We start from the raw sequence: 25,254 nt of genomic DNA, 5'->3' as shown, positions 1-25,254 counted from the left end.
ACCGATATTCTGTGATGCAAAAGCTCTCGTTGAGTAAAAAGACGCGAGCATATCCACTTTTCTTTTATTTTGCGCGCGCGCGTCGCACTTTCGCTCGTCCTTTAATTCACCCGTCGTGTGCGCCATCGCGCGAGTGCCAACGCTTATTAGGCTCACGAGCGCATATGTCGAATACGCCCCGATGGGGTAACGTCGGCACTGCACTCGGGGGAAATACCCCAGTTTTCAGGTGCATCCCCGGCGCGTTGTCTTTGTATCCGGTCGCGCGCTCGTGTCGGGGCAAATTGGTGTCGTAATTGCGGACGCTTCATCACTTTTTCACGCGCTTCCAGCATCGCGCGAATGGGATTGGAGCGGGATTAGAAGGAGGACGCGCTGCCCGTAAATTCGGTTGCCCCCCTCGACCCCCAACGGCGATCGAAAGATCGCTGCGCGGCAGATTTTCCGGCGCGGAAGACCTTATCCTTGGTTCCCTCCGGTCGAAAATCCCACGGGCAACGATTCTCCGAAGAGGAGGATGATTTTCGCGAGAACTGTCACCGGCATGCGGGTCCGAGAAACGTGGCCTTTTTCCATGAAAATTTACCCGCACAATTTTCCTGCTTGGTACAGTCGCGCAGCTTATCCCTTTCATGACCAAATTTCATTGTTTTCAAGTTTCTTGTTGACATCGTGTTTTTTTTGTGCAATTATGAAACGCATGCTAAATCATCTTGGTAAATTTTGCAAGTGGAACTTATTCCAGTGGTCGTGGAAAGGTTCCGAGGGGGAAACCCGCTGAGGGCATTGTGGTGTACAGATTTGCGGCATTACTGGGCATTACTAGGCATTACTAGGCATTTTTTAGGCATTAAGTCTTGCTGGGGCATTATAGAAGATAAAAGAAGATAATAAGATAAAGCAATGCCCACTGGGCACTAGTGGGCATTGGTGTACAAGATTTTAGTTAGCGGGTTTCCCCTTGAGAAATTCTATATTTTAAAGACGAAGATGAAGTCACAACCGCGGCGCGTTCGCTTCGATTCACCGTCGTGCTTTTAATACATTTCACGTCGCTTATTTTCATACGCGCGCTTGTCATTTTTCATCATAAAGCTCGGGATCCTCGAAATTTACGGCTACTCTCAAACTCGCGCTTCACTCCGTCATCCGCGACGTTTACGATGCATTAATGAATGCTCCGTTCCGCCCGTGCACATTTGTTTCGTGTCCCGTCTAATTAATACGCGACATCGCCGCGGCGTTTCTGTCTTTCGCGGTCGACGGGGTCGGGGCTTTGAGGTGGCTTTTCGTTGCCGGTACAAAGCGAGCATTATGCCCGGAACCATCTGGCATCGAGGAGGCGAAAGAGCCGACGCAGAATATTTATCAGCAACCCGGAAAGAGCGGCTCGCCGGAAAATATCTCTTCCCGCCGGGGAAACGTCGTTATAAATCACCGCGCCCACTTTTCAGAGCCGATTGTGTTTTATAAACGAAGGCGGATTAGTCGTATTAACACGCCCGGAGGTACACGGCAACGTCGATGAATTAAATAAGACGATACGGCACGTATCTTCACCCCCGCGTGTGCGCGCGCGCGCGCTGATTGATGCCCTCCGACGAAGCAGATCTATTATTACTGCCTGACCTGCTCAAGAACGAGTATTAAACCCCCTCAGCTCTACTACCGGCAAACTGCACTGTCATCCGGCCCGAGGACGGCAACGCGAGACTATGGACTATGGAGACTCGTCTATGGACCCCCAAGCGAGTAATTCTTGTCTGCACGTTGTTGTCTCGTAAATGCAACTTGCGTTATCCCCTACAGTCGATTCCCATCATTTATCGACTCCCGATCTAAACAAAAGCAACACGTAGTAACGTGTGCGTTTTATCCTTTCTATTATTTTTTCCAAGACGTTCACTGTCAGCAATCACGACCATTCGTTTTGTCTCTGTTATTTATAATCCGTTATCCTATGTCATCTCACGTAAGACCGTTTACCGGCCAACTAGCTCGCGAAGATTGCCACTTTCGTCGAGATCGTCATAGAACCCCCCCCCCCCCCCCGTCTGTAATACACGGTGCCTATAATCGGTTCTTACATCCTGAATATCCATCCCGGTACTGGAACGACCCTCCTTCACGCCTGACGTTTTTCCGTCGCGAGAAACGCGGCAGATAAGCTTTCGGTAAATCACGTTTGCGCGCGGCTCAATGCGCCCCGTCCGGGCGAATGCATCCTCGCGGGACAAAGGGATTACGTGCTTTCCTTATCGCGATCTCGAGCGCGGCCGAGCGGGCACGAGCTATCGCTTTCTCGCGCGAGCCCCGCTTTGTGCGTCGCGTCCGCGGTAGCGTCCGCTCCTGAATTTATACCGCGGCCGACTCTCTTCCTCCCCCCTCCCCTTCCTCTCTGTGGAAGGATCTCGCCTACCGGCATTGTATCCTAGCATGGGCACAAAAGGGGGTCGACGACCCCCGGGACGGGGCGACAACCCGGACAATTAGGTTCGAGTACCGTTCGCCGGTCGCGCGCGCCGGCCTCCGAAAAACCGCGGGTCGAGCGGTGACGGCGACTTCGCGCGAAATCCTCGCTTCTATTCATAAGCCAATCTGAAATGCAACGGATCATACATATTACATGACGCACGCTGGATGCAGCGGCGACCGGCACATAAAAATTTACCGGCCGTTTCGCGGATACGGCGACAATTTTACATAATCCAGCGTACCTCCCGTTTTTCTTTTTTTTTTCATTAAGCTGCGAAACAATTTAATTATCACATTGATCGTTCGACCGTTTCTACCGGTTCTTCTTTTTTTCAATCTGACGTTTGTCGCTCGAGAACTCGAGCCGACGGAAATCGAATTTCTCCTTCTGTCTAACGATCTTCGTATAATATTTCGCGCTCGTCGGGAGTCAGGCTGCTAACTCTTGGGGTTTTACGTGCGCGGAGTGACATTTCGTGTAGAATTGGACCGATGAGTTCGATTCTTATGGCCCTGACAAATGAAAAGATCTTAAAAGTTGAACTTTCCCTGCAGAAATTCGGTATTTTACAAAACTCGAATGTTAAGCGAATTAATTAATTCTAATACGAGCAATCGAATAATTCTAACTTATCAGTCTGAAGTAGAATTAGATTGATGGGCTCGATTCTTCTGATCGTGACAAATAAAAAGTTCCTAGAAGTCGAACTGATTTGTCTTGTTTTGCAGAATTATGCGGTTGAATAATCGAGACACAGTTCTACAAAATTTCACATAGTCGAGTTTCAAGTAATTGAATTAATAAGTCAGTCGAATAATTCTGGATTACAAGTCTGAATTAGATTGATGAGCTTGATTCTTATGATCGTGACAAATAAAAAGTCCCCGAAAATCGGATTCGTCTTTCCTCGCAGAATCACGCGATTATTCGCGACAAAATTGTACAAAAATCGGTAGACTCGAATGTCAAGTAATTGAATTGATTAATTCAGTTACGCTGTAACAATCGAATAATCCTGGATTACAAGTCTGAATTGGATTGATGAGCTTGATTCTTCTGGCCGTGACAAATCAAAAGTCCCCAAAAATCGGATTCGACTTTCCTCGCAGAATCACGCGATTATTCGCGACAAAATTGTACAAAAATCGGTAGACTCGAATGCCAAGTAATTGAATTAATTTAGTTACGCTGTAACAATCGAATAATCCTGGGTAGCAGGCTCGACTTATAATCGAGTAAGTCAATTATAATTCAGACGTTGAAAGATCACAGGCTATTATACTCCCGATGATCTAGGCACGTCATAAAATGTATATAATCGTTACGGCGTGATTGCGCGCGAGGCCTCGTAGGCAGGAGATTGCCGCTCGCTCGGCGCGAGGCCGACAATCTCATTCGAGCCTTATTCAGACGTCGCCGGCTCGATATCCTCTGTGACGTGTGCATGACTAATCGCGCGCACGGGATAATACACGTTGGCGCGTCTCGCGTATTCAGACTGCATTTAAGCGGCGCGACGAACCGCATTTTTCCCGAATAAACGGCGTGACTCACCCTAGATGCGATTCCACTAGTTGCGTGTTTCCGTCTAGTCGCGCGCGCGGGAGATGCGCCGCCGCGCGGAGGAGACGCGCTACTTTGGCAGCGAGCCACGTCGTGTCATCGCTCGTGCCCGCGCAAATTCGAGATTTCCTCGGCTGGCGTCCCGACAGGTAAACAGGCGCCCGCTGCTAAACGCTCTCAATTATCGACCATCTTGAAATAAAATGTGTCCGCACTCGTGCGCGATACTTAGCACCTTCTTTGACCGCGTCGCCGGGTACCTGACGATTACGGCTTATCGCTGGTAGACGGTCACGCTCGATCGTACTCGGCACGGCATATGTGTCCCATTCGCATTTCTCTTCGCAAAAGTTATCTATTTAGTCAGGGTTGGGAAAGTTACTTAATAAAAGTATCTAGTTACAGTTACAGTTTCCTCGCTAAAAGTGTAACTAGTTACAGTTACAAGTTACCAATTCCGAAAAGTAACGCGTTACAGCTACTCGAAAGGTAACGAGTCGTTACTTTGCAGTTACTTTCTTGCGATAAGAAGAAAGATATCAAATCTGCATTTGAATTGTAAAGTGTCGATAAAGGCGTTTATGCGCAAATGCAAGACCTAATGCGATCTATGGAGGTTGAAAAAATATATAAAGTGACTCTTCATGTAACTATTAAATTAGTTACTAGTTGTCGAAAAAAAATGTACCTGAGCTAAATTACAGTTAGAGATGGAGAGAAAGTGACGAAGTTAAGTTAGACTTACCAAAAAAAAGTAACTGTAACTTCGTTACAAGTAACGAGTTACTTCCCAACCCTGTATTTAGTTAATAGCACGTTCGAAAATCGGGAAAGAAAAATTAATTCAGCCACAAGAAGATAACGTGCATCGTCTAACGTTGTTACAAAACGTTGCTTTGAAGTTACAGATTTGTTAACGCGCAGCAAAGTGTCGATCTTCAAGTGCGTCGTCGTTACTTGCGCTATTCTCACGATTAAGGATTAAGGATTAGATTAGAGAGTGCTAATTGCATTGTAAATCAGTGCCAGCCGAACATGTTGCAACTCTGTTTTCTCTCTAATCTGCCCTACACTCTTGTCTCATGTTACAGTGTCTAGTTAGCCTAATTCCGCAGTGACTCGTCTCGCGTGTTTGACAAATTCCGTAAGTCGTAACTAAATCGATCATTTTATAGAAATCTCGAGCCGCGCTACGCTTTCGGCTTCGCATTGGGAGTCAACGAAGTTGGATTATTGCTTGAGGACGAAGCGATGCAACGAGGCCGATGCATATATTCCTAATAGATTCAGTAATAATGCGAGATTTTATAAAATCTGATGCGTTCGAATTTTAAATAATCGAGCTGATTAATTCATCCGGCAGTGCACGAATTTGAATAACGAAATCTGAATTTGTTACGATTGAGCAACGGTGCAAAAGTATTGCCGATTATTAAGCTTTGCATTCCTGTTGCGCCGCGCGTCCGGTGGGGCGAGATGAAATGCGCCAAGTGAAAAATAGTCGCTGTAAAAGACTGGCTTTTTCACCGAGAAAATTCGGCGCTGTCGACGCGTCTGCAGAGTGTAACTGGACTCGAAATGCAGTTTGCCCATTTGTCTCATGGTTGCTTCCCGACCTCTCGGCTCTCAACCTACACCTACACCTACGTCGCGCAAACTTTCCGCCCGGATCTGTTGCGAGTATCGCGCGGGGGCGGTCGAACTTATACCGAGCGCCTCGCATACGTTGTTGCGCCGATGGGAAGCCCTGGAGAACGCACCGTGTAAACTTCGTTCGATTTGCAGCGCATGATGTACGATGCGCATCGATCATGTGCTCGAAATAGGTTAACGGAAACATGAGGTGCCTCCAGAGCTATCGCCGCTTACTCTTAACGACAGGTCTCAGCCGCGGACTCGAAAAGAATAGGCGACTGCTTCGTTGCTTGAGATGCCAGCGGTTTTCGGGGCGGCTGACAAATTTTCAAATCAAGCGAGAAGATTCGTGCCGAGTAGTTCTTATCAATGTCTGCGTGATGATACGACGTAGGTCGTAGAGGAAAATGGAAGAAGTTAATTAGAAAACTTCGGGGCGGTGTAAGGCTTTTGAAACGAAGCCTGCGTCTCTCGTAAACATAATTAATCGTAATTAAAATTTATCGTACGGCAGTACATGTGCGTTGAAAAATACCTCTGAATCCGACGTCGCTTCCTCTTTATTTTGCAAAGGAAGCGACGGTTCCCCGCAAAACGCGCATTGACGAAATATTTTGTTTGTTGTTCTCTTAGGTCGACGGTGCATCGCGTATTCTCCCCTCTTGGTCTCTTAATTCGGAGATGCATTTAATTAAAGATTAATATCCACGTTTCCCAGCTTTCACGTTCCCTTCGGGGAACCCGGCGAGATGCGATGCACCATCGCCTAAATCAACAAAGTATGAAAACGTACTCCTAAAATATCTCGCACGCATCTGTTAAAGTGCATTCCTCTTTTCTGTTGCAGGAAGTGTTACACACGATCAGTACACCCAGTGGTCAGGTTCAACGCATCGTAATCTTTAAGAAAAACGGCGTGCAGGCTATGGTTGAATATCCTTTTCAATACGTGTCCCCAGTGTTCTTATTACATCGGCGCTCGCCGGCCGGCAATTTCGTCGATTTGCGTTAACGATTCTCGGAAGACACTGCATAAATCTCAATTGCGTAAATTAACACTTTAAATTCTGTTGCGCCCGCGCTACCGCCGCGGTAAATTAGAAATGTACCGCTAATGCTCTGTTTGCCAAGCGTAACACTGTTTTACGGCTGCAGTTGTTACGCGTTGTATATAAAGAATTAACCAAGTCGTTGTTATTCTTCAAGGCTCGGCTCGCCGAAATTCCTTAATTTTCCAAATCGATTTTACGTATCTCCGTCATCTTTTTATTACACGGGAAGCTAAAAATGCAATTTAAATTTACGAAGGAATTTTTTAATTTTCTTTAACGTCTTAATTATGTGCTTCCTTAAGTTCTCCGGAATTTTTTAATTTTCAAAATTTTTAATATCCCCCCCCCCTCATCTTACATCCAAGTGGAAATTCTATTGAAGACGCAATTGAAATTTATTGAAGAATTTGTCATGGAAATTTTGACAAGCAGCCGTACAAAGGGTCGATTTAGAAATGCGCAAGGGGCGTCTTTGAGTTCGGCCGCGGCCGAACAATGCCGCTGGGAAACGATTTTATTTTACGCGAATAGACCGTCGCGTTTTTGCAGGAATTTGATTTACACGATAAACTTGGACGCGCAACAGCACGTCGAACACGCGAGTCAAGGGTCACCTTTGGCGAACTCGAAGCCCGCGGGATCGACTCTCCGTCTGACACGCTTTCTCGAGCCGGGGAAACTTTGTCAAGACATGCGCTGCCATTATGGCATAATGAAGATTTATAACGGGGATTCCGAGCTGAACGCCGTTCAGTGAACGGTGAGGCTCGATTTTTTTTTCTCGCCGCGAGCCCTTCTCGCGTATTCCGCGCGCGAATACGTTTAACGCGCTTCGAGCTTCACCTTGGGAGCGGTGCGTATTTTCGGTGAATCCCCGCGTAGTAGAATATATTCCGAGCTATTACGATCGAAATAATAGTCGAGCCGCGTCCCGCGTGACTATAAATTCGTTAGAACTTTGCGTCATGTCGGATTTATACATACGCGACGGCCACTTTGCGGGAAAACAACATTGTAATGCCGCGGTGAACTCCGCGAGATTCCCGTCTTGTCGGAATGCTACGTTTTATCGCGTTTCGCGTTAAACTTGGCGAACGTTACAATTCATATAATTTTATTGGTATCGTACTTTTATTTGTACATATTTCCGTTTTATCTTTTCGATCTTTTATTTATTTATAATTTTGTCAGGGAGACGCACTGAAAGTGGTTTCAAATTTTAATTGTTAACTGGTCGTCGCGCAAACGAAGATATAACAATTACGAGTTATTGCCGGATTTTTATAAATACTTAATTTATTTACGCGGAATTTAATTTTGACCTTCTTCCTCGTGTATTGCGCTTAAAGTCTGTCTTATCCACTTTTGATTCTGGTACTTTGAGCATTTGGTTTTACTTCACCTCCGGTAGGCTGCTAACCTTGCCGAAGAAAATCTCGCATCTGGAAAGCTAATTCCTAAAGGGGTACACTGACAAAAAAATTTTTTTAACGAAGTAAATAGATTTACTTAAAATTATTTTTTTACTACAGTAAATATTTATTCTGTTTGAATAAGAATATAAAATTTTAAGTAAATCTATGTATTATATTATGTAAATTAATTTAAATCATTACATTTTCTACATTCAAATAAAGATTTCATGAGGTATAGAATACTATTTCTTAAATGAAATAATTGTTCTTGTTAAATAAGAAATTCAATTTTCTTCGCTGTGAAAATCACATCTTAGTAAACATTTTATAGAAGTAAAATAAAATTTAAAAAATTTTCAATTATCTATTCTTTAATATTTAATAAATACTCAAATTAAAGCAATGCATGTTTCAATTTGTTTATTATTTTTTAATTCAAGTTAATAAGCTATTAGGAGCCACCTGATGAATAATTTTCTTGATTAAAGCAATATTTTTGGATTAAGATATTTTTTTATCAGTGTATGTGTGGCAAGATACTCTCTCGGTGATTGCCACTTCTCTTCGGGAGATTTCGAAAAAGAGCAGTGGGGTCCGTGAATTTCAACTCGGTTCTTTTCGTCCATTTCTTTACTAAGCAGCACACATTTCTCTGCGCCACTCTCGCCGAATTTTCAACTTTATATACGTATATGTAGTATATCTTTTTTGTACAAATTGCTATATGTCCTTACCTAATTTTTCGATCATCACGTTCGACACGGTGGAATCGGCAACCAGAGCAAAGGAAACGCTACATGGGGCAGACATATACTCCGGCTGCTGCACACTAAAAATCGACTTTGCAAAGGTGAGTACATCAGCAATTAGCCTCCGTAATTGTCCAGCTCTTTTGCAAGAAAATTTATGCGAATCCAGATATGTAAATGCTGCGCGACGGTAAGGCGGTTCGCCGCTCTTAAAAAACATTGCAAAAAAGGGGGGGACCGTTTTAAAAATTTCGTCGTCCCGGGCATTTTACATAATGCCGCCCGCGCTAGCGTGGAAGTTCGGAAAACCTATTTGCGCCATTCATTTTTACGCGACTCGTTATCAATTCTAATTAGCAACGCCACGAGTGCTCGTGGCATAAAAGTCTATCCAACATTTGCAATTTAGTAGCGACGTTTCATTTAAGTACGCGGATATATTGATAAAGCCGATTTAAACGCACTCCCGGTGCATCCGCGTAATGATAAATTATCTTATGCGTACCTGCAAGAAACATGAATTACGCTGAATTATATAAATTTTAAAGCTATCGCATTTCCCCTCGGCCGTAAATTATTTGACGGGGATAAAATAAAAAAATTTTTCCCTCCCGTAGATTTAAAACCGAATCTAAATACGGGCCCGCTAAAATAATATAGAACGCGACGCGAAGAGATTTAATTTGAGATTTAATTATCAAGTTGTTTCGATATTTCGTTAAATATCAAAAAGCCGCGACTGTTAATGGCTTTCGATCGAATTTCCGCCCAGTAATAATGCATTGCAAATTTGTCAAAGGGGATGTTAACGGGGAAATGTCGACTATTCTGTACAAAACATATTTCATGAGAAAATTCAGTCTATTTAAAAGAAATCTTATTCAATTTGTGCAGTTGCAGCTTAATGCGGTGTGACTTGCAGAATTTACTCGCGATATTACATCCACGTTTAACCGAGTGAATCCTCCGCGTGATCAGCGAAACGTACATCGTTCGCGCGCGATATTATAATTTTGTCACAACAGGACGACCTGTTTTTATATTAAGTACGCAACCCTCGTCCAGATTCGAGTCAGCAGAGGCTGAAATCGTCGATCTAAGTAACTTATCGCAATCAATGCACCCGACGCTGTCGTAAATCTCGTAATTTAACGCTTGTAACGAACACAGCGCGACACAAGATGGATTAACCGGTTTTTATCTGATTCTACCTACCGCGCGCATTAGCGTGACACGGCAAACAGCTGCGCTCTTTCACGCCCCAGTCGCGACTTTCACGCGAGAAGAATTAAGCTTCGTTCATACACAATACCACCATTGAGCGAACAAACGTTCGTTGCTAGAGTGCGAAGGGAGTTGTCCCGGGTATGATTTTTCAGAGATTTATCAGAAGTTATACGGCCGACTTTGATCAACGTGTCCCTCTTAAAGGTTAGCTTCTTCAAATTGCCGGTGTTAATAAAATTCCAAATTTCATTCGACCTCAGCCGGCCACGTTTATTAATTAACCGGCCAGTATAGATACTTTATTGCAAAAGATATTACCTCAGCCTGGGTTTGAACCTGGACTTTCCTACTCTGAGAAAAAAGACAGCAACCCATTTTGGGGCCCACAATTAGTAATCGAATTAATTGGATTGTTCGTAATAATTGTTAAGTCAACAAACCAGTATAAAGATGACATCCTGGCGACTATTTTTCGACATTAAGCGCCCCTCTTATTTTTTCGCAATTCGTAACTGACCTTTCCGAAACGGAAGGAGCGTACGCTCGCTGAAACAGCTTCTCTTTTATTTATGCCGCCCTTAGGCGCCGTCAGAAATTATTAGTTTTCATTTCAAAAAGTCATAATTCGTTCCTGCTTTTATGACGAACGCGATGCCGGCTCGCGATAGAGACGTTGAAAGGAACATCCGGCGCATTAAGCCCCGCGCGATGATTGCAGGGGGAGGAAAAGTGGCTCGTGCCATACGAAAGCACGTCCCTTTGGCGTGAACGCGCGCTATTATGTCTTAAAAAAGCACGCGAGAAATGAGCAGCCGAATATTAACGGAACGCAGCGTTACGGAATCGCTCGTTAATGAAGACGTGAGCGCGCGCGCCGCGTCAGATTGCATCGGATATGTAATTATACGCCTACGAGTCTCGATAATCATAATTATCACACGTAATCGTCACGAAAGGTCGATTCGTTTGTGCTGATAAAGTATTTGCCGTTTCGACGGAAAGAAAAGAATTCATGATAGAGTCGCGTGGGAATTTTTGCAAAACTTTGTACATCGCACGCCGGCAAACAGAGTCTCGACATTTGCTCGGTTTAACCCTTTGAAACATAACATTTTTCTATTGAACCATTTTTTTGTGAAACTTTGTATACAAGGGTTTTTGGGCTCGTTGATTGCGAACCCGTTATTAGATTTTCATAAATTCAATTATGCTAAGAAACATTATTTAGATATTATTAGGACTCGTGGAATCTAAGTTCCAGTTGAAAATTCTTATAGAATATAAAAACTAGCGCAAAATTTGCCGATTTCAGATTCTCGTTTATTTAAGTGTTATTTTCTAATTGTACACCTGATCCGTAGACACCGAGTTTTTAATGAAAACATCGAATTCGTAATCAGCGACCTAAAATGTCCCTAAATACCATAATCAAACGAAAATGCTGGAAAAACTGGAAAACTTAAAAAGTTCACGTACTTTGCATCCGCCATTTTGGGTCGGTCATTTTTCATTTTGAAAATCTGACCAGACTCGTAATGGGCGACCCCGAAAACCCCTTTGTACAAAGTTTTCAAGAAATAATCTTAAAAAACTTGATCAATAATGAATTTTTCCGAAAAAATTGTTTTTTTTCATATGTGTTTATCAAGACTTTTAAAATATATATTAAAGACTACTCAACTTTTTCTTTATGTTCTTTTATCGCTAAGATACCCACAAAATACAAAAACCCGACCTAAATGCGTTAACTAGACATGAAATGGCCAAATAGTAAAGAAGTTGCCATCATGCTTGAAAGGGTTAAAGCCCATCTTTCTCCTTGGTGACAATATAGTATGACTTTGTGCCACCTGCTTCGCCGTGTTTTTCCTTTCAATTCCTTCGACGGCATCTTTGTCTCTAACTTCCCTTAGCATATCGATTTCTTGCATAACGAAATCCAATCATAGAATAGCGGGAGTAATGATAACGACAATGGTCGGCGATAACATTATTTTCTCGCTCGCTCGAACAGGCAACTCGGAATTACGTCGATTTGCTGTTATCCTTCCCGATCGCTTCCTCGCCACCGACCGTGCGGGTCATATTGGAAAATGTTAGATATTTATTGGCGCGGTCGACTGTATTTTTCGTTCGAATATCGCGCACAGCTGCTTCTTCTTCAACCTCTGGAGCACGTATTTGAAATCGTGAGGCGCGGTTAATCGACCGTTCTTGATTTCTTTGCAACGAACGTGTGATCCTTATTTGCCTTCGAAAAGGTCAAAAGTGATCGTTTAGTATGACATCTTGGTGCAGCAAGTGGATCGCAATTAGATTTCCAGAGCCTCTGCCGAGGAGAGAGTCGTGACAAACGTGTCGGGAGACATCGCGACTAAAACCGGCGCTCGCTAAATCTGTAAAACATAGTACGAACTCGAGATACTTTTCTTAATCTTTAAACCGGGGGGGGGGGGAGAAAAAAGAAGAAGGAGAACTTCGCGAAGCGAGTGATCTAGATTTAAAAGTCGGATTAATCCAGAGGCAGTTCGTACAATCTGAATAATACAAAGCGCGCAAAAGGTCTCGGATGAGGAGCGTCGGCGGAGATGTCGGCAAAAATTCGGGGTGGAAGTATGCGCATACCAGAGAAGCTCTAGAGACGCTCGGCTCTCTAGAGCGACAAGCGAAAATAGAGTCGAAGGCAGAGCCCGAGGCTCGAAATTGGATTTCGAGGCGGAGCCTGTCACGGGAGCTTACACACCCCTTATCTACCTATTGCCAATGGAAAGGCCTGCCAAATAGCGGCCGTGCTTGTTGGAAGGCGCGCGTCGGCCGTACGCCACGCATGAGCCGCATGAATCATGCGACGGATCTACTACGCGCGTGCATCTGCGCGCGGGAGGCTGAGGTATCTATTGCAGACGTATCGGATACATCGGAGGAATATTTGAACAAGCCTCCCCCCCGTATATCGCATCCCGCGAAATCCTTCTGGATTCAGTCGTCCTCCTCACCGAGAGCGTACACCCTTCGATATTCTCTGTTGCGACTCGTCAATTTTTTTCCCCCGTAAGAACAAACGTGGACGGAACGACAATGTCGTATCGATTACGACACGGTCTTTCGGAGATCGCTCGGCGCAGAAGCGGAACCCGCGCACGAAGACCCTCTCCCGTTTTTGCATCTTCTCATCCGCGAGTAACACTCGCCCCTTCGAATGCACGAAGGAGAGCGCGCGTTCCCGTTGCACTTTTCCGCAATTAAGTTCTCTCTCTTTCTCTCTCTCTTTTTTTTTCGAACTCGATAGCGCGACTTTGTTACACTCTTGCGATTGCCACGGGCGAACGTTGCGCGCCAATCCGTACCGCGCACTTCTCTCCTCTTTTTTTTTTGGTTTTTTAACTTTTCAGCGCGTTGTTTTCTTTTCCCTCCTCAGAGTCTGCTGCCTTTGCCCAGGAGACGTTATATTAGTGATCTCGAAACATTCGCGGAATTAGCACGTCCCATCCATTGTTCCATTGTTCCGCCACCTAAGCTTTCTTTCTCTTTTCTCCCTGAAATTTCTCCGCCTCGAGTTTGCCATTGCTGACGCCGCAGCCCGCGACGTGTAAAACGTGCTTCCCTTTATTCCGTAACGCCTACGTTATCTTCGTTCCTTGAGAGTGCAATATTCAAAGTTTCATTATTAAACTTTCGCCACGGATCGGCGAAGAAACGAGGTTGTTTATTGAAGTTGAAAGAGCCGATAAAGTCATTCGTTATTTAGAATGGCGGCGAGTCGAGGAGGGGGCGGAGAGGGGCGACGTAACAACTGGTACCAATTCAATTACCGTTTTTTCTTTCTTCAGTCGGAGCGTGAAGTCGGATTAATTTAAACGTCACGTCGCCGTTATCGCGAGGGTCGCGCGTCGGCTGCACTTCCGGAACTTTTAAACCGAATTAATTCCCCTTCGTCGCCGTATTATAATTCTCGGGAGTGACAATAAGACGGACGGGCGCGCGACGTGCCCGGCGAGTCGCCGCGGCGAGAGATCTTCATTCGGCGAATATCGTAAAGAACGTCGACAGATTGACAAAGTTGCCCTACGTGCCCGGCTTATCACCCCCCGAGTGCGCGCCAATTTATCGGGCGGCAAGTATCGCCTGGAATTGAAAGCATTTACTCGCCATCGGAGCGGCATTAGCGACGCCAGCGGACACGCACGTCCGACGTGCGTTTTACGAGGTGCTCTAAAATACAAAAAGAAGAGGCAGAAGAGACGGCGGGCGCGAAAGACAACGGGAAGTGCCGGGCTTGCAGAACGTCTCGGGACGATTGCCAGGCCTTTAATTCAGGATTTCTTAATCGAGCCAAAGTCACCATTATATTAGCGATAATTTGTCCGAGTGCCATCCTCTTTGTCGCCACCTGCGACGTTAACTACCCAGGCGTTTAAAAATAAACTGCATTTTACAACACATCGTCGTTTGCTTAGAAAAAAAATCCCCCCCCTACGCGAGGGAGGATGCAAATGAGATTTCAATTTTTAAGCGTACTCGCCACTCGCGTGCCGTCAGCGCTAAACGCGAAAGAGAATAATGTTCCCTCTTGATTACATCATACGAATTCTATTTTTCACTCGTTCGTTTTGCATGACGCTGCGATTCCCGCCCGTGCAAATGGAAGAATGTAAATTTCGTAATTACTCATGGGGCATTATGCCGCCCGGCACTTCTATCTGTACGAAGGAAATAACAGGGCGTATCGCGCCCTGTAGAGAACGAGAGAAGTCGCGAGGGCATAATGGCGCGTAAAAAAACAATCATCGGCGCGCTTGCTGCCCAGGAGAGCAGCGGGACCTCAAGGAGGCGACTAATTTTCGGCGACTCTGTGAATCATCGCGGCGTGCCTTTGCATGCCGTGTTGCGATCCTGAAATTGCACTTTCTGCCGAGCGAATACGCCGCATTCCACACCCACAGAAAGGATTTCTGTTACCGAGACAAAAAATATTCTTGACGCACTTATATTCCTCACAACCTCATTTAGTATACAAATGAGACAATGTCAAAATAAAATCAATCATTCTTCTTCTCCTCTGTCGAATTAAAAAAACATTGACTTACTATATTGAGACAAGAGTAACTTATACAAATGTAAGTTTACGTATTCTTGCGTTTAGAAGCAATTTTCCCTCCATCTTGCAACGCACGAAGTTGGCGCCGCGGTATTCGACAAAAGACTGTCATCTTATTCTAGATTTTGGAATTTTTCTTTTAGGATTAAAGTATTCCTTTCTCTATAATAAATATGATTGGCGCTACACCGATTCTATTTTATGATACGTTGAAGTGCAATAGCATTGGATCCGGCAAATTTTTCTGTGGGTGCATTCACACCGCGGATTCTCGCGGCCAGAAGGATGCAGCGTCTCTTTTATCTCGCGGAGGAAGGACGCGATGATCGACGTTTGTATTAATTTACGCGAGAAAGAAAAATACAGTGTCGATTTCCGCCGTCGCGTTACTTTTATTATTATTCATTAACGTATGGAGGAAAGTTCCCGGTTATGAGACAGACTCCTAATACGAGACAGCGGAGTTTCTGCTAAATTAATAGACACCGTCTGTTGGCTCGACCATAGATTTGTTGCCCTCGGAGCGAGGTCTGCCTAGCGGAAAATTGATCGTTGGCTCGTGTAATCGTTGCGATAAAAGATTTGCGATTGAATTCGGACGTTGATAAGCTGCCTCGCATTAGAATCCTGTCTCATAATAGGCGATCTTCCTCCGCTTAAGAATATTAATGGCCGTTATTTTCGAGAGGTGTCAGCCGCGGGGCCGGTTTTGGAGCCGCATTAACATTTCGGGGGCTCGCGCGCGACCATTCATTCTCATTATTGTAATTACTTGTCATTACGTTCGCTACATATCACTGTAGCGACGCGGTGCAACGTTTACCGCGAGTTATGTCTCTCCACGCCGATCCCCACCCATTCTTTTACACGCCCGTGCAATGGGCGGCGGTCGGCTGCATTTTATCCCCGTCTCTCCCGTGCGCGCGGGCGCTCGCTCTTACTCCGAAGGCGGACATTATTGTTAATTCCGCCGTGTCATTTCGCGTGCGAATAACTACCTCAAATTACGATGCGAAATTGTGAAATTGCCGGATTACAAGTGCCCTAATGGAAACGAACCTATACGCTTCGCGCCTGCAACATTGCAATAACGTGACGCCGTACCGTAACGCGGCTCGGTTGTTATTATATTCTACATTTAGCCGTCACACCTTAACGCTTTATCATCCGATGCACTTTAACCCTTGGCTCCAATAGGAGCACTTAAACTCTCGTACGCAGAACGACCTTTCTGCGGGAATTTTTTTTTCCCTTGCTCGAACGAAATATAAAGCTCCATAAAATTGAATGTTGCGTAACGGGGGTTTTTTTTTCCCTACGTAGTTTTACGCCTTGATAAATCGCGGGGAGAGAGAGAGAGAGGGGGGGAAAGGGTGGAAAAAAATTACGGGTATGAATAAAGATTTCATCGACCGTATCTCGTGGATTTCCCGCCAGTCATCAATCATTTAATTTAGAAATTGGAATCTCGCCGTGCAACGAAGAAATAATGACGCGATTTTACATCTCATGAAAATGACAGATCTGTTAGTCAGCGCGCTGTTTTATATGTTAATACGAATGCAAAATTATGTAATTATGTAGAAAACGTCATTACGCGGTGTGACATGATGCGTTGCCGCGCGCGCGCGCTAAATTGGATGTTTTGCGTGCAAGTTTGTAGGGCGCATATTAACATTAATTATAATTGATTCCGCCGATCGATAATATTTTTTAATATTAAATGATCGAATGACTGCGAAATAATTATACAAATTAGCCCGGCGTGTTTCCACGTTAGGAGACCGCCCGGCGGGCTCGCGTCCGCGAAGCGAAATGTTAATTGTCCTTCTTCCGCTGAAATTTTGAATTGCAAATCAACGTAGGATCAAGAATAAGAGAAAGGGCCGTGATATCTGAAGCGCTGAACCTTTCGAGCCGCCGATTTCACACGGCCGACATTATAATCGCGACATTGACGCCGCGTGAGTTCGTATACCCTCGTTAATATGCGGCGACTAATTCGTTCGTAAGTTATCGGTGTTAAATCCTGAAACGCGCGGCTGGCATGTGCCAGTCCGCCCCGCGCGCGCCGGTGTGCGTCGGGAAATCTTACTTTTCGCTTTGAATTGCAAATCGCATCGGCGCGAACGGCCCGATTGCTCCGCGGGTTCTCCCGCGGATACAAGGCCAAGTTTGGAAGTTTCCACCCCGCGAGAAAAAGTCTTCGGACTTGTTCGATCTGCCGCTCGCAAGAATATGCTTGTCATCAATCATCGCCCTTGTCGACGGGCAACAAATCTAAAAATCGTTTCGCCGCTTCGGCGCAATAGCGAATCACCGCGGATAGATTAGGCAGATCGCTCAAACCTCAAGATGCAAACGCTACTCTTATTGTTTTAAAAGTGCCGCATTGGTTATTGGAAGTAACAATATTTAGCGCTCCTGTCAAAACTTTTTCCATTTTATAAAAATGATCCTCGCACTGCAACTTCGGCGGCATCGATCAATTTTTTGAAGGCTCTGAACAGCTTAATTTATCACTGTCTCTCAAATAGTGTTTAATGTCCACTCGAGAAGAAATTCCAAACCGTGGGGATTTAAATTTTCACGAAACATTACGAATACATGGTGTATCGCGGTAGACGAGTTCATCGAGACTTTTCGCTCGCGCGTGAGGATTATTATATTTGGCTTCGTCGTTATAATTAGAGTAATAGAAATTCTGTAGCGTATATTTGCTTTCGACAAATAACCCTTACACATTATTTGTACTAAACCCCCGTGGTTGAGTAATGGGAAGAGCCGTGAATTGCGTGTACAGAGAAATTCCGCGAAATTATTCGGAACAGCGTGGAGCAGCGACTCTAAATTAGATTTCTGAATTAAGCAAATTTTATTATCATCACGAGTGCTGTCTTAAATTGAAGTGCGGTAGATGGTGCGCATTTTGTATGCAGATAATATAAAATTATGCGCATTATGGTAATAATAATCAGAAGGCAAAATTTAATCGTATCTCAATGTGCATAAGCGCCTGAAGTCCGCGATGATAAACGTTAAGATTACATTTAACAAAGTGGCATACGATTACTAGAGAACTCGGCCGCGCTTTATCGCAGCTTTTCCAGCGCGTAAATACATAAAGATATAAGAGCTTAAAAGCGTTAATGGCGGACCGGATGGCACTTTACGTTTCGCGCTACGTGATGCAATCTGACATTCACGTATTTTTACCAACTTACGTTGCCAAGAACAACGGACACGACACATGTTCCACACGTGAGTTCTGGAAACCTATTACCGTTGGAAAATTGTTTATGTTGAAAGTACGATTATACGAGCGTGTGTGATTAAAATTTGTGAATTTATTAAATAATCTATAGGATAGAATTCGCGTAATTGAAGCTCATATCTAGGATTACCGATTAGCCGCAAGTGAATTTCATTGATCAAATTAATTTTCATTATTCTCCTAATTTTACATTTCGATTTTTTCACTTATACTATACTGCAGCCATCCCCCGCGGCTTCGCTCGCGATCTCACCCGCGTGGCTTTTCCCATTTATTTTTTACATTTTATTCCTTTTTTTAACGCGGGGAGAGCTGATGAATAATTGAAAAATTTAATTATTAAATAAATTACTGAATCCTTTTTTTTTCATTAAATATTAAATCTCAACAAATTAAACTCACTATCCCATTAAATTTATTTGAAAAGGATCATTAAATCTAAATTGGAAAAATTAAGATTTTTGTTTACAAAAACAAATCTCTTTTTTTGTGATTAAAAGGTGAAAGTTTATTTATTATTTTTATCCTCTTTGAAATTTTTATATCTCAAAAAGAATAAAATCATGTGATTTGGTTAACTAAAATGCAGAACAATCGTCACCTGTAAACATTTAAATTCCATTTTTACATATACGAAGATTCCGATCATAAACGACAGATCGATATGTGAATATAAATACAAACTCACAAATTTCAGACAATACTATTAGGCGACATTAAAAACTTTGAATTGATTATATTATATCCTTAAAAACAAGTGCTTTTATAGTAAGTTTAATACAAAAATTGACATACGATATATTATTTCTTATGAAACCCAATAAAACTTTTGTAAGCATTATAAAAGTTTCCGATGCACTTTGATTTTATATTCAATGAATTTGGATCGCCGCACGATGGTCTTCCCTCGATATACCGAGCAAGCTTTGAACTTGTTCAACTTGATGAGAGAAGACGAGAGTGTCGAGAGAGGAGGGTCGATAACACCGATGAACTTTTTATGAAACTTTAATAACAGCGGGGGTGTAAATAAGTTGGTTTCTTGCGCGGCATCTCGAATCGGATCTCTCGGCTATTAAGAAACTTCTCGATTGATATCTAAGGGCCGCTAAGTGCGAGTTAAGAGGAATCGCTCGATGATCCCTCGGCCCAATTAAAGCCGTCGATGTAGCCGACGTGCCTCGCCTGCAATTCGTGTAGGATTAATTACCCGCGTTGATTAAAGCTTGCCGCGGCAGCTCGCAATGTTTATTACGATCGTACCCGGTCGTCGAATCCGGCTGATTTATTTTTATCATCTGTTTACGAACATTCCGCGTGCGTTATCGTGCGCCTCGGGCGAAAATAAAATTTTATTTTTGTCCATTTTATGATTTTCACATACATATGTGCTCATCAAACATTTCTACGTACATTTTTTTAATCTCCACACGAAGAATTTCGAATTCAGTTCCAACAACGAAACATTTTAACGCTTGCATTTTTTACATTTTCCTCGCCATTATTTAATTGCAGTCGAGAATTAGCGCGCTTAAATTCTTTCGTCCGATGCAACATTTGAACCTTCTGCATATTTTATCTTCGAATTTTATTAATTATGTTTGCACATTAAATTGGCACCGGATTTCAAGTGAAAATGTTTAAACCTGTCATTCTTTTATCGCGCACCTGGAAAACCGAAATCGTATTTTGTCATAAAATTTTTCGCTGTTTTAAACAATTTTATTTCTCTCCAGTCTGTGAAATATGATACGATCATTATTTTCGCTGGCAGCATTGTTTTACGTTATCGTAGGATCGTATCAATGTTGTGCGTGTATAATTTCCGTGGTCGTGGAATCAAGTGTTTTCGCGAGGCGATATCAGCGGGAAATTAACGCGGAATTCGTACGCGTGCTCGTTCGAACGTGTCGAGCGTTATGCATAATAAAAAGTGAATGGCTAATGCTAGAGGCCGACACGCATAAAGCGACGAAATGGCGATAATTAAATTTTCCCCCGCGCGCGTTTTCTACGCGCGTTCGCCTGATTACACCTCGAAATGCGTTCGCTGGAAATGTATTTTTAACGTGCCTTTGTCCCCTGGCGGGACAATCGTTGAATTTTTAACGTTTTTTTTTACTTTCCAGCCATTATTAGCGGTTGGATAGTCCTTTCGCGTTTATTTATCGCGAGAATTCACGATAAACTGACGCTAATTTATAAACGCGATTAATAAATTTATTAAGTAAATATATAGAAGCATTTCTTCAGCAAGAAAACATATATATTATACTTATACTTATTATATGACTTTACTTGTCTCAAAGAAAGAAATAGTTTTCGAATTCAAGCACGCGAAGAACTTTGCCAAGTCCGAACTCTTTGAGCAAATGTTTGTAATCCTAGTTTACGTGATTTCCGCTTTTCTACTTTGTGGACTGTGATTTCCTTTTCTCGAAAATGTCGACCAGCGAGTTGTTTTTCACTGAAAGGGATGGATGATGGCTATCCTCTTGATGAAACGGCGCTTTCGCGTAGAAATTGTTCAAGAAAAATACGCAGAAATAAAAGAATCCGCATTGCATTAATGCCTTGTAATTTTACATCAAAATTATGAAGCGAACGTTCCTGCGACTGTTAAAACTTTGAGAAGTTCGTGATTGTCTCTTTATTGCGCCACGAATATCGGGAATTTTCAATTAAATTAAACACATTTTAATATAAAATGTATGTATAATGTAAAACGATTTTGGTATTGACATTCTCCAATTTTCCAAGTGGCAGGTCTGACCGCGAGGGATTAAGTGGGGAGAGGGGGGAGTCCTACCGCCTCACGTATATTTTATATTATATCCAGCGAGACTCGGGGTGGATAAAAGGATCGGTCGGTTTATCTTAATCGAGAAATCATGGCCCACTTCGTTACCATCTGTCATAATTCTTACGGCAGTCCGTAGATAATGCCGCGACAAATCCGATACATTCATCTTACAAAAGCAGATAAGAAGGCATACCGCGCGCAGCCGGGCGGAGAATTATTGTAGCGCTTTACTCCGCCGCGGCGCATTGTGGAGCGCGCTCACAAAGCCGAGGAAAAATGCATCTCCGCCGCGCGGATAGACAGCCCGGTAATATCTACCGAGAAAGATAGATAGTCCGTGTCGCGTTTCGCAGTTTTCGCGTACGTACTCGCCGATCTCTATCCGGAGTTATGCACGCGAAATCCGACTCCGCTCCAGTTCCGTAAATATTTTATCCAGCCGTTTCGCTGTTTAATCACGGCCGCGTAGTCGCCCCTCGTTGTAAAGGCCATTAAAAACCGCCATGACTCTCTCTTTCTCTCTCTCTCTGTCTCTCTCGAACATCCTTAACGTTGCTCGTGCCGTTATAATTCATGGGTGCACGCGCGTTTCAAAGTTGCCACGCAAGATTTTACGGGCTCGTTTTCCCGCGAGTTTCCTTTTACGGTCGACCCACATAGGCCATTGGGTCTCGCGCTGGTTGAGCGACTAATCCAAAGGAGCGAAATAGCCTGTGTAAGGACAGGCCGTATCTAATTTTCGGAAAGTGTTACGCATAGTTAATACACAGCTGTCAAGATCCGTAATATATTGCCGTTTGAGCATATCGCAGGCAAGCATTGTTGAACTGCAAAGGCACGAAGATATAATATCAAATTTGATTTAGCAATGTTAATTAGCAATTTTATGCTCATTTTACAGAATATTAATATATAACACGCGATGATATAATTTCTATCAGCGGCACTTGTATTTCAAGTTATTTGGGAAATAATTTGTCAATAATGAACTATATTATGTGCGTAATGTGAATATAATAAAATACCATAAATTCTACACCGAGGCGAATAATTTCAGAATTTACACCGTGAGAAAATGAGATATTTCTCCCGCAAATGTATATATATATTTATTTAATATCATCTAATTCCGCACGTCATAATCACGCACTTGGTAATCCAATGAATGTTGGCGGGATATCGGCGCGAAAGAGTTGATTTATGCGGCGAAGATTTCTTTGATTTATCCTCAGCGCCGAAGCGAAACGCGGGAAAATAATTTTATTCCGCGAGCTGCGGGCGAGAAATAAAGAATGTTTCATTATTTCTCCCGATATTTCTCGCGCCGAGCGCAATACCGGCCTTTCGCGGGTACATCGCGAATCGCGGAATGGGTTTAATTCGCGCACTCCGCGGATGCCAATTTTAATTTATGGCACTCGCTGTCAGTGGCGAACGAGTCGCTCCGCGAGAATAACATATTTCGCGCCCGGTGAAATCATCTCTGTCAATCGCGGCGCAGGTCAACCGCCTGCAATTTCAGGTCGCGGTAGAATCGACGAACGGAGGAAGTTCATCGTCGAGAAAATCTTCGAGAGAAATCTATCCGTTCGGGTGAGGGCGAGACGGGAGTTGAGATAATATTCCCGGAGGAGTATTTGCAATGAAATAGATATATATTTTTGTGTTACAAGCTCAATCGTGTTTGACTCTCGCATAGATTTTCAATATTTCAGTAAGTGTAGCACAGAAATGTTACAGTTTATACTCCGTGCAAATCTTACGGGGCTCTTACGCACCGAACATCTATTGTCACTGTCACCGTCGTTTTCGAAATATCTGCTCCGTATGTCTCAAATCTTCTTTGAAAAATCACAATAGCGAGATAAGAGGGATGGAATAATATCTGGGAAATGCCATGGGGAAACGCGGGAAAAATGAGGATGTATAAATTCATGAATATCACATTTTCAGAGCAGTGTGCTAGTTTTCCGATTTCGTGTGTGACTCTTCAATATTTTGCGCTTATTTTTTGTATTTTTACCTCGATTGTAAGCTCGATTGCAGCTCCGAATGGCGACATTTCCGGACAATATATTTTCGGCGTGTTGCTCCACTTTTCCGATTGCCGGGGTCTTTTTCGGGACTTGGCGTGTCTATAAATCATCCAACTTGGAGCTCTTTACCTCTCGATATTGCGGATATACCTACGGATGCGGAAGACTAATAACCGACAGTAATTAAAGTTTGCCGTTCTGTGAGTCTCGCTTTCGAAAGATGTTCGGCGCGCTGCTTTAAAGTTTCCAACGCTCTTGTTAAATTTACGGTTTACCCGTCGTAATGCGCACGACTTTGCGGAGATTTTTTGCCTCGCGAAGAAGGCCATAAATTTGTTACGCAAATTATTACACAACAAAACCGATTAGTGGCGATGAAATAGTGGTAAATTGAATTAGACGGGGTGCGCTGTTTTTCACAAATTCAAGGGCGCGGTTAAATGCACCGCAAATTAATTATTTCCACAAGACGGGATTATGATTAATGGGGAGAATCTAAAAATTATCGTTAAACTTGCGAATAATCAAATTTAATTCTTTCGTCGTAATTTATCGAAGAATCTCAGTTTTAGAGAACGATAAAGCCCGCCCCATTAGAACTCTCATTCTAAACGCAAATAATTTTGCGGGGGGGAGCAGGAAAAAAACGAGTTCCCAGTAGGCTGTTCCCTCCCAATCAAACGAGCGCACAATATTTTATTTTAATTATCCGAACTGGCAAATGTAATTACAAGTGGGCGAATTCGCGAGTTTATTTTGCGGCACGTCTCTACAGTTTGACCGAATCAACGCGATCCGCCTGGAATACAGTATGGTAGCCGTGGAGAGAACGTTGTTTCGTGAACGTTCCGCTCTTCGAAAGCCGGTCACGTACGTATCGATTGCCAATCGAGAGGAGCGTCCTCCTCCTCGTTCCTCGTTTCTCGAGTCCTTCTTCGCATTTACCTTTTCTCCGTTCGCTCGGCGAACATCGTCGTCGTCGTTCGTCTCGTTGAGAGGCAGCGGGCTAATTTAAATACCTGTTGCCCTGCAACGAGCGTCGCGTTTCCAGGAACACGTCGCCCGAAGAAATCACAGTGATTGAGATTCAGTACCTATCTCCCGTGTTGCCTAAACGCGACGTACGGTAGACCACCGAGCTGGAAGAAACTAACTACTCCTCTATGCACGGCCGCGCTAAAATTATTACCGTTGTTTTATCCGCGGAATCCACGAAATATAATCAGACGATTTCTCGCGTCAGAAACGATCGAGTACCGTGGTACAAATGAAGATTACCGTTTCATTATCGCATCTAATATATCTCATACCTTGCTGCTTGCGCAAATAATAATTGGAATAATTCATCCACTGGACAATTATCCATTAGACAACCCTCTGATACCAAATGAATATTGTAACGTACACAAAATTTACACACACAAAACTTTTCAATAATTGAAGCACCAGTGCAGCAGCGCATTCCTGAGACCAAATCAAGTGAAACAGTCCTGTACTACTTTTCCCTCCGACAAACAGTTATCGAGATGTTACGAGCTAAATGTTGAAAAAGTTATAAATTTTCTCTTCAATATCTCAAAAATTAAGCGAATCAAAAAATATGTCGGACAAAAGTTGTTCATATTACTTGGTAGAATAAAATAGTACATTAAACAATAGGGGGTTTCATTTAAAAACATGAAGATGAACCTTCAAATCTCCTAAGCACCTTCACTTGGGAAAAAATGTTTACCTCCACGAGATGTCCCCTTCGATACCGCACAACTTTTGTTTCAAGCATTTTTCCTATCTCGAAAACTGTGGGAGTTATTCAGGCGGCCTGTTTTAGATGCCTCACCCTGTATATCGCTGAAGAGGATCACGTTCGTAGACCGAAAACGTGTTTTTAAATATTTTCTAACGCACATTCATGCAAAAATCGATGTA

At 43.4% G+C, this 25,254-nt stretch overlaps 1 protein-coding gene across 2 annotated transcripts in view; it reads left to right on the top strand.

Annotated features, from left to right (window-relative positions):
* The window catches only part of LOC105563018 (heterogeneous nuclear ribonucleoprotein L), a 190,765-nt gene that overhangs the window by 71,896 nt on the left and 93,615 nt on the right, over positions 1-25,254 (top strand). For both annotated transcript variants that reach the window (XM_012014265.1, XM_012014264.1), the window contains exons 4-5: positions 6,522-6,607; positions 8,895-8,991. In XM_012014265.1, coding sequence (XP_011869655.1) covers positions 6,522-6,607; positions 8,895-8,991 — 183 coding nt within the window. The remainder of the gene's footprint in view (positions 1-6,521; positions 6,608-8,894; positions 8,992-25,254) is intronic.

This window comes from Vollenhovia emeryi, unplaced genomic scaffold (assembly GCF_000949405.1).
Source record: "Vollenhovia emeryi isolate VEMERY1.0 unplaced genomic scaffold, V.emery_V1.0 DF939181.1, whole genome shotgun sequence".
NCBI lineage: Eukaryota > Metazoa > Arthropoda > Insecta > Hymenoptera > Formicidae > Vollenhovia > Vollenhovia emeryi.
The sequence above is the reverse complement of the archived record's forward strand: the minus strand, read 5'-3'. Positions and strand labels throughout refer to the sequence as shown.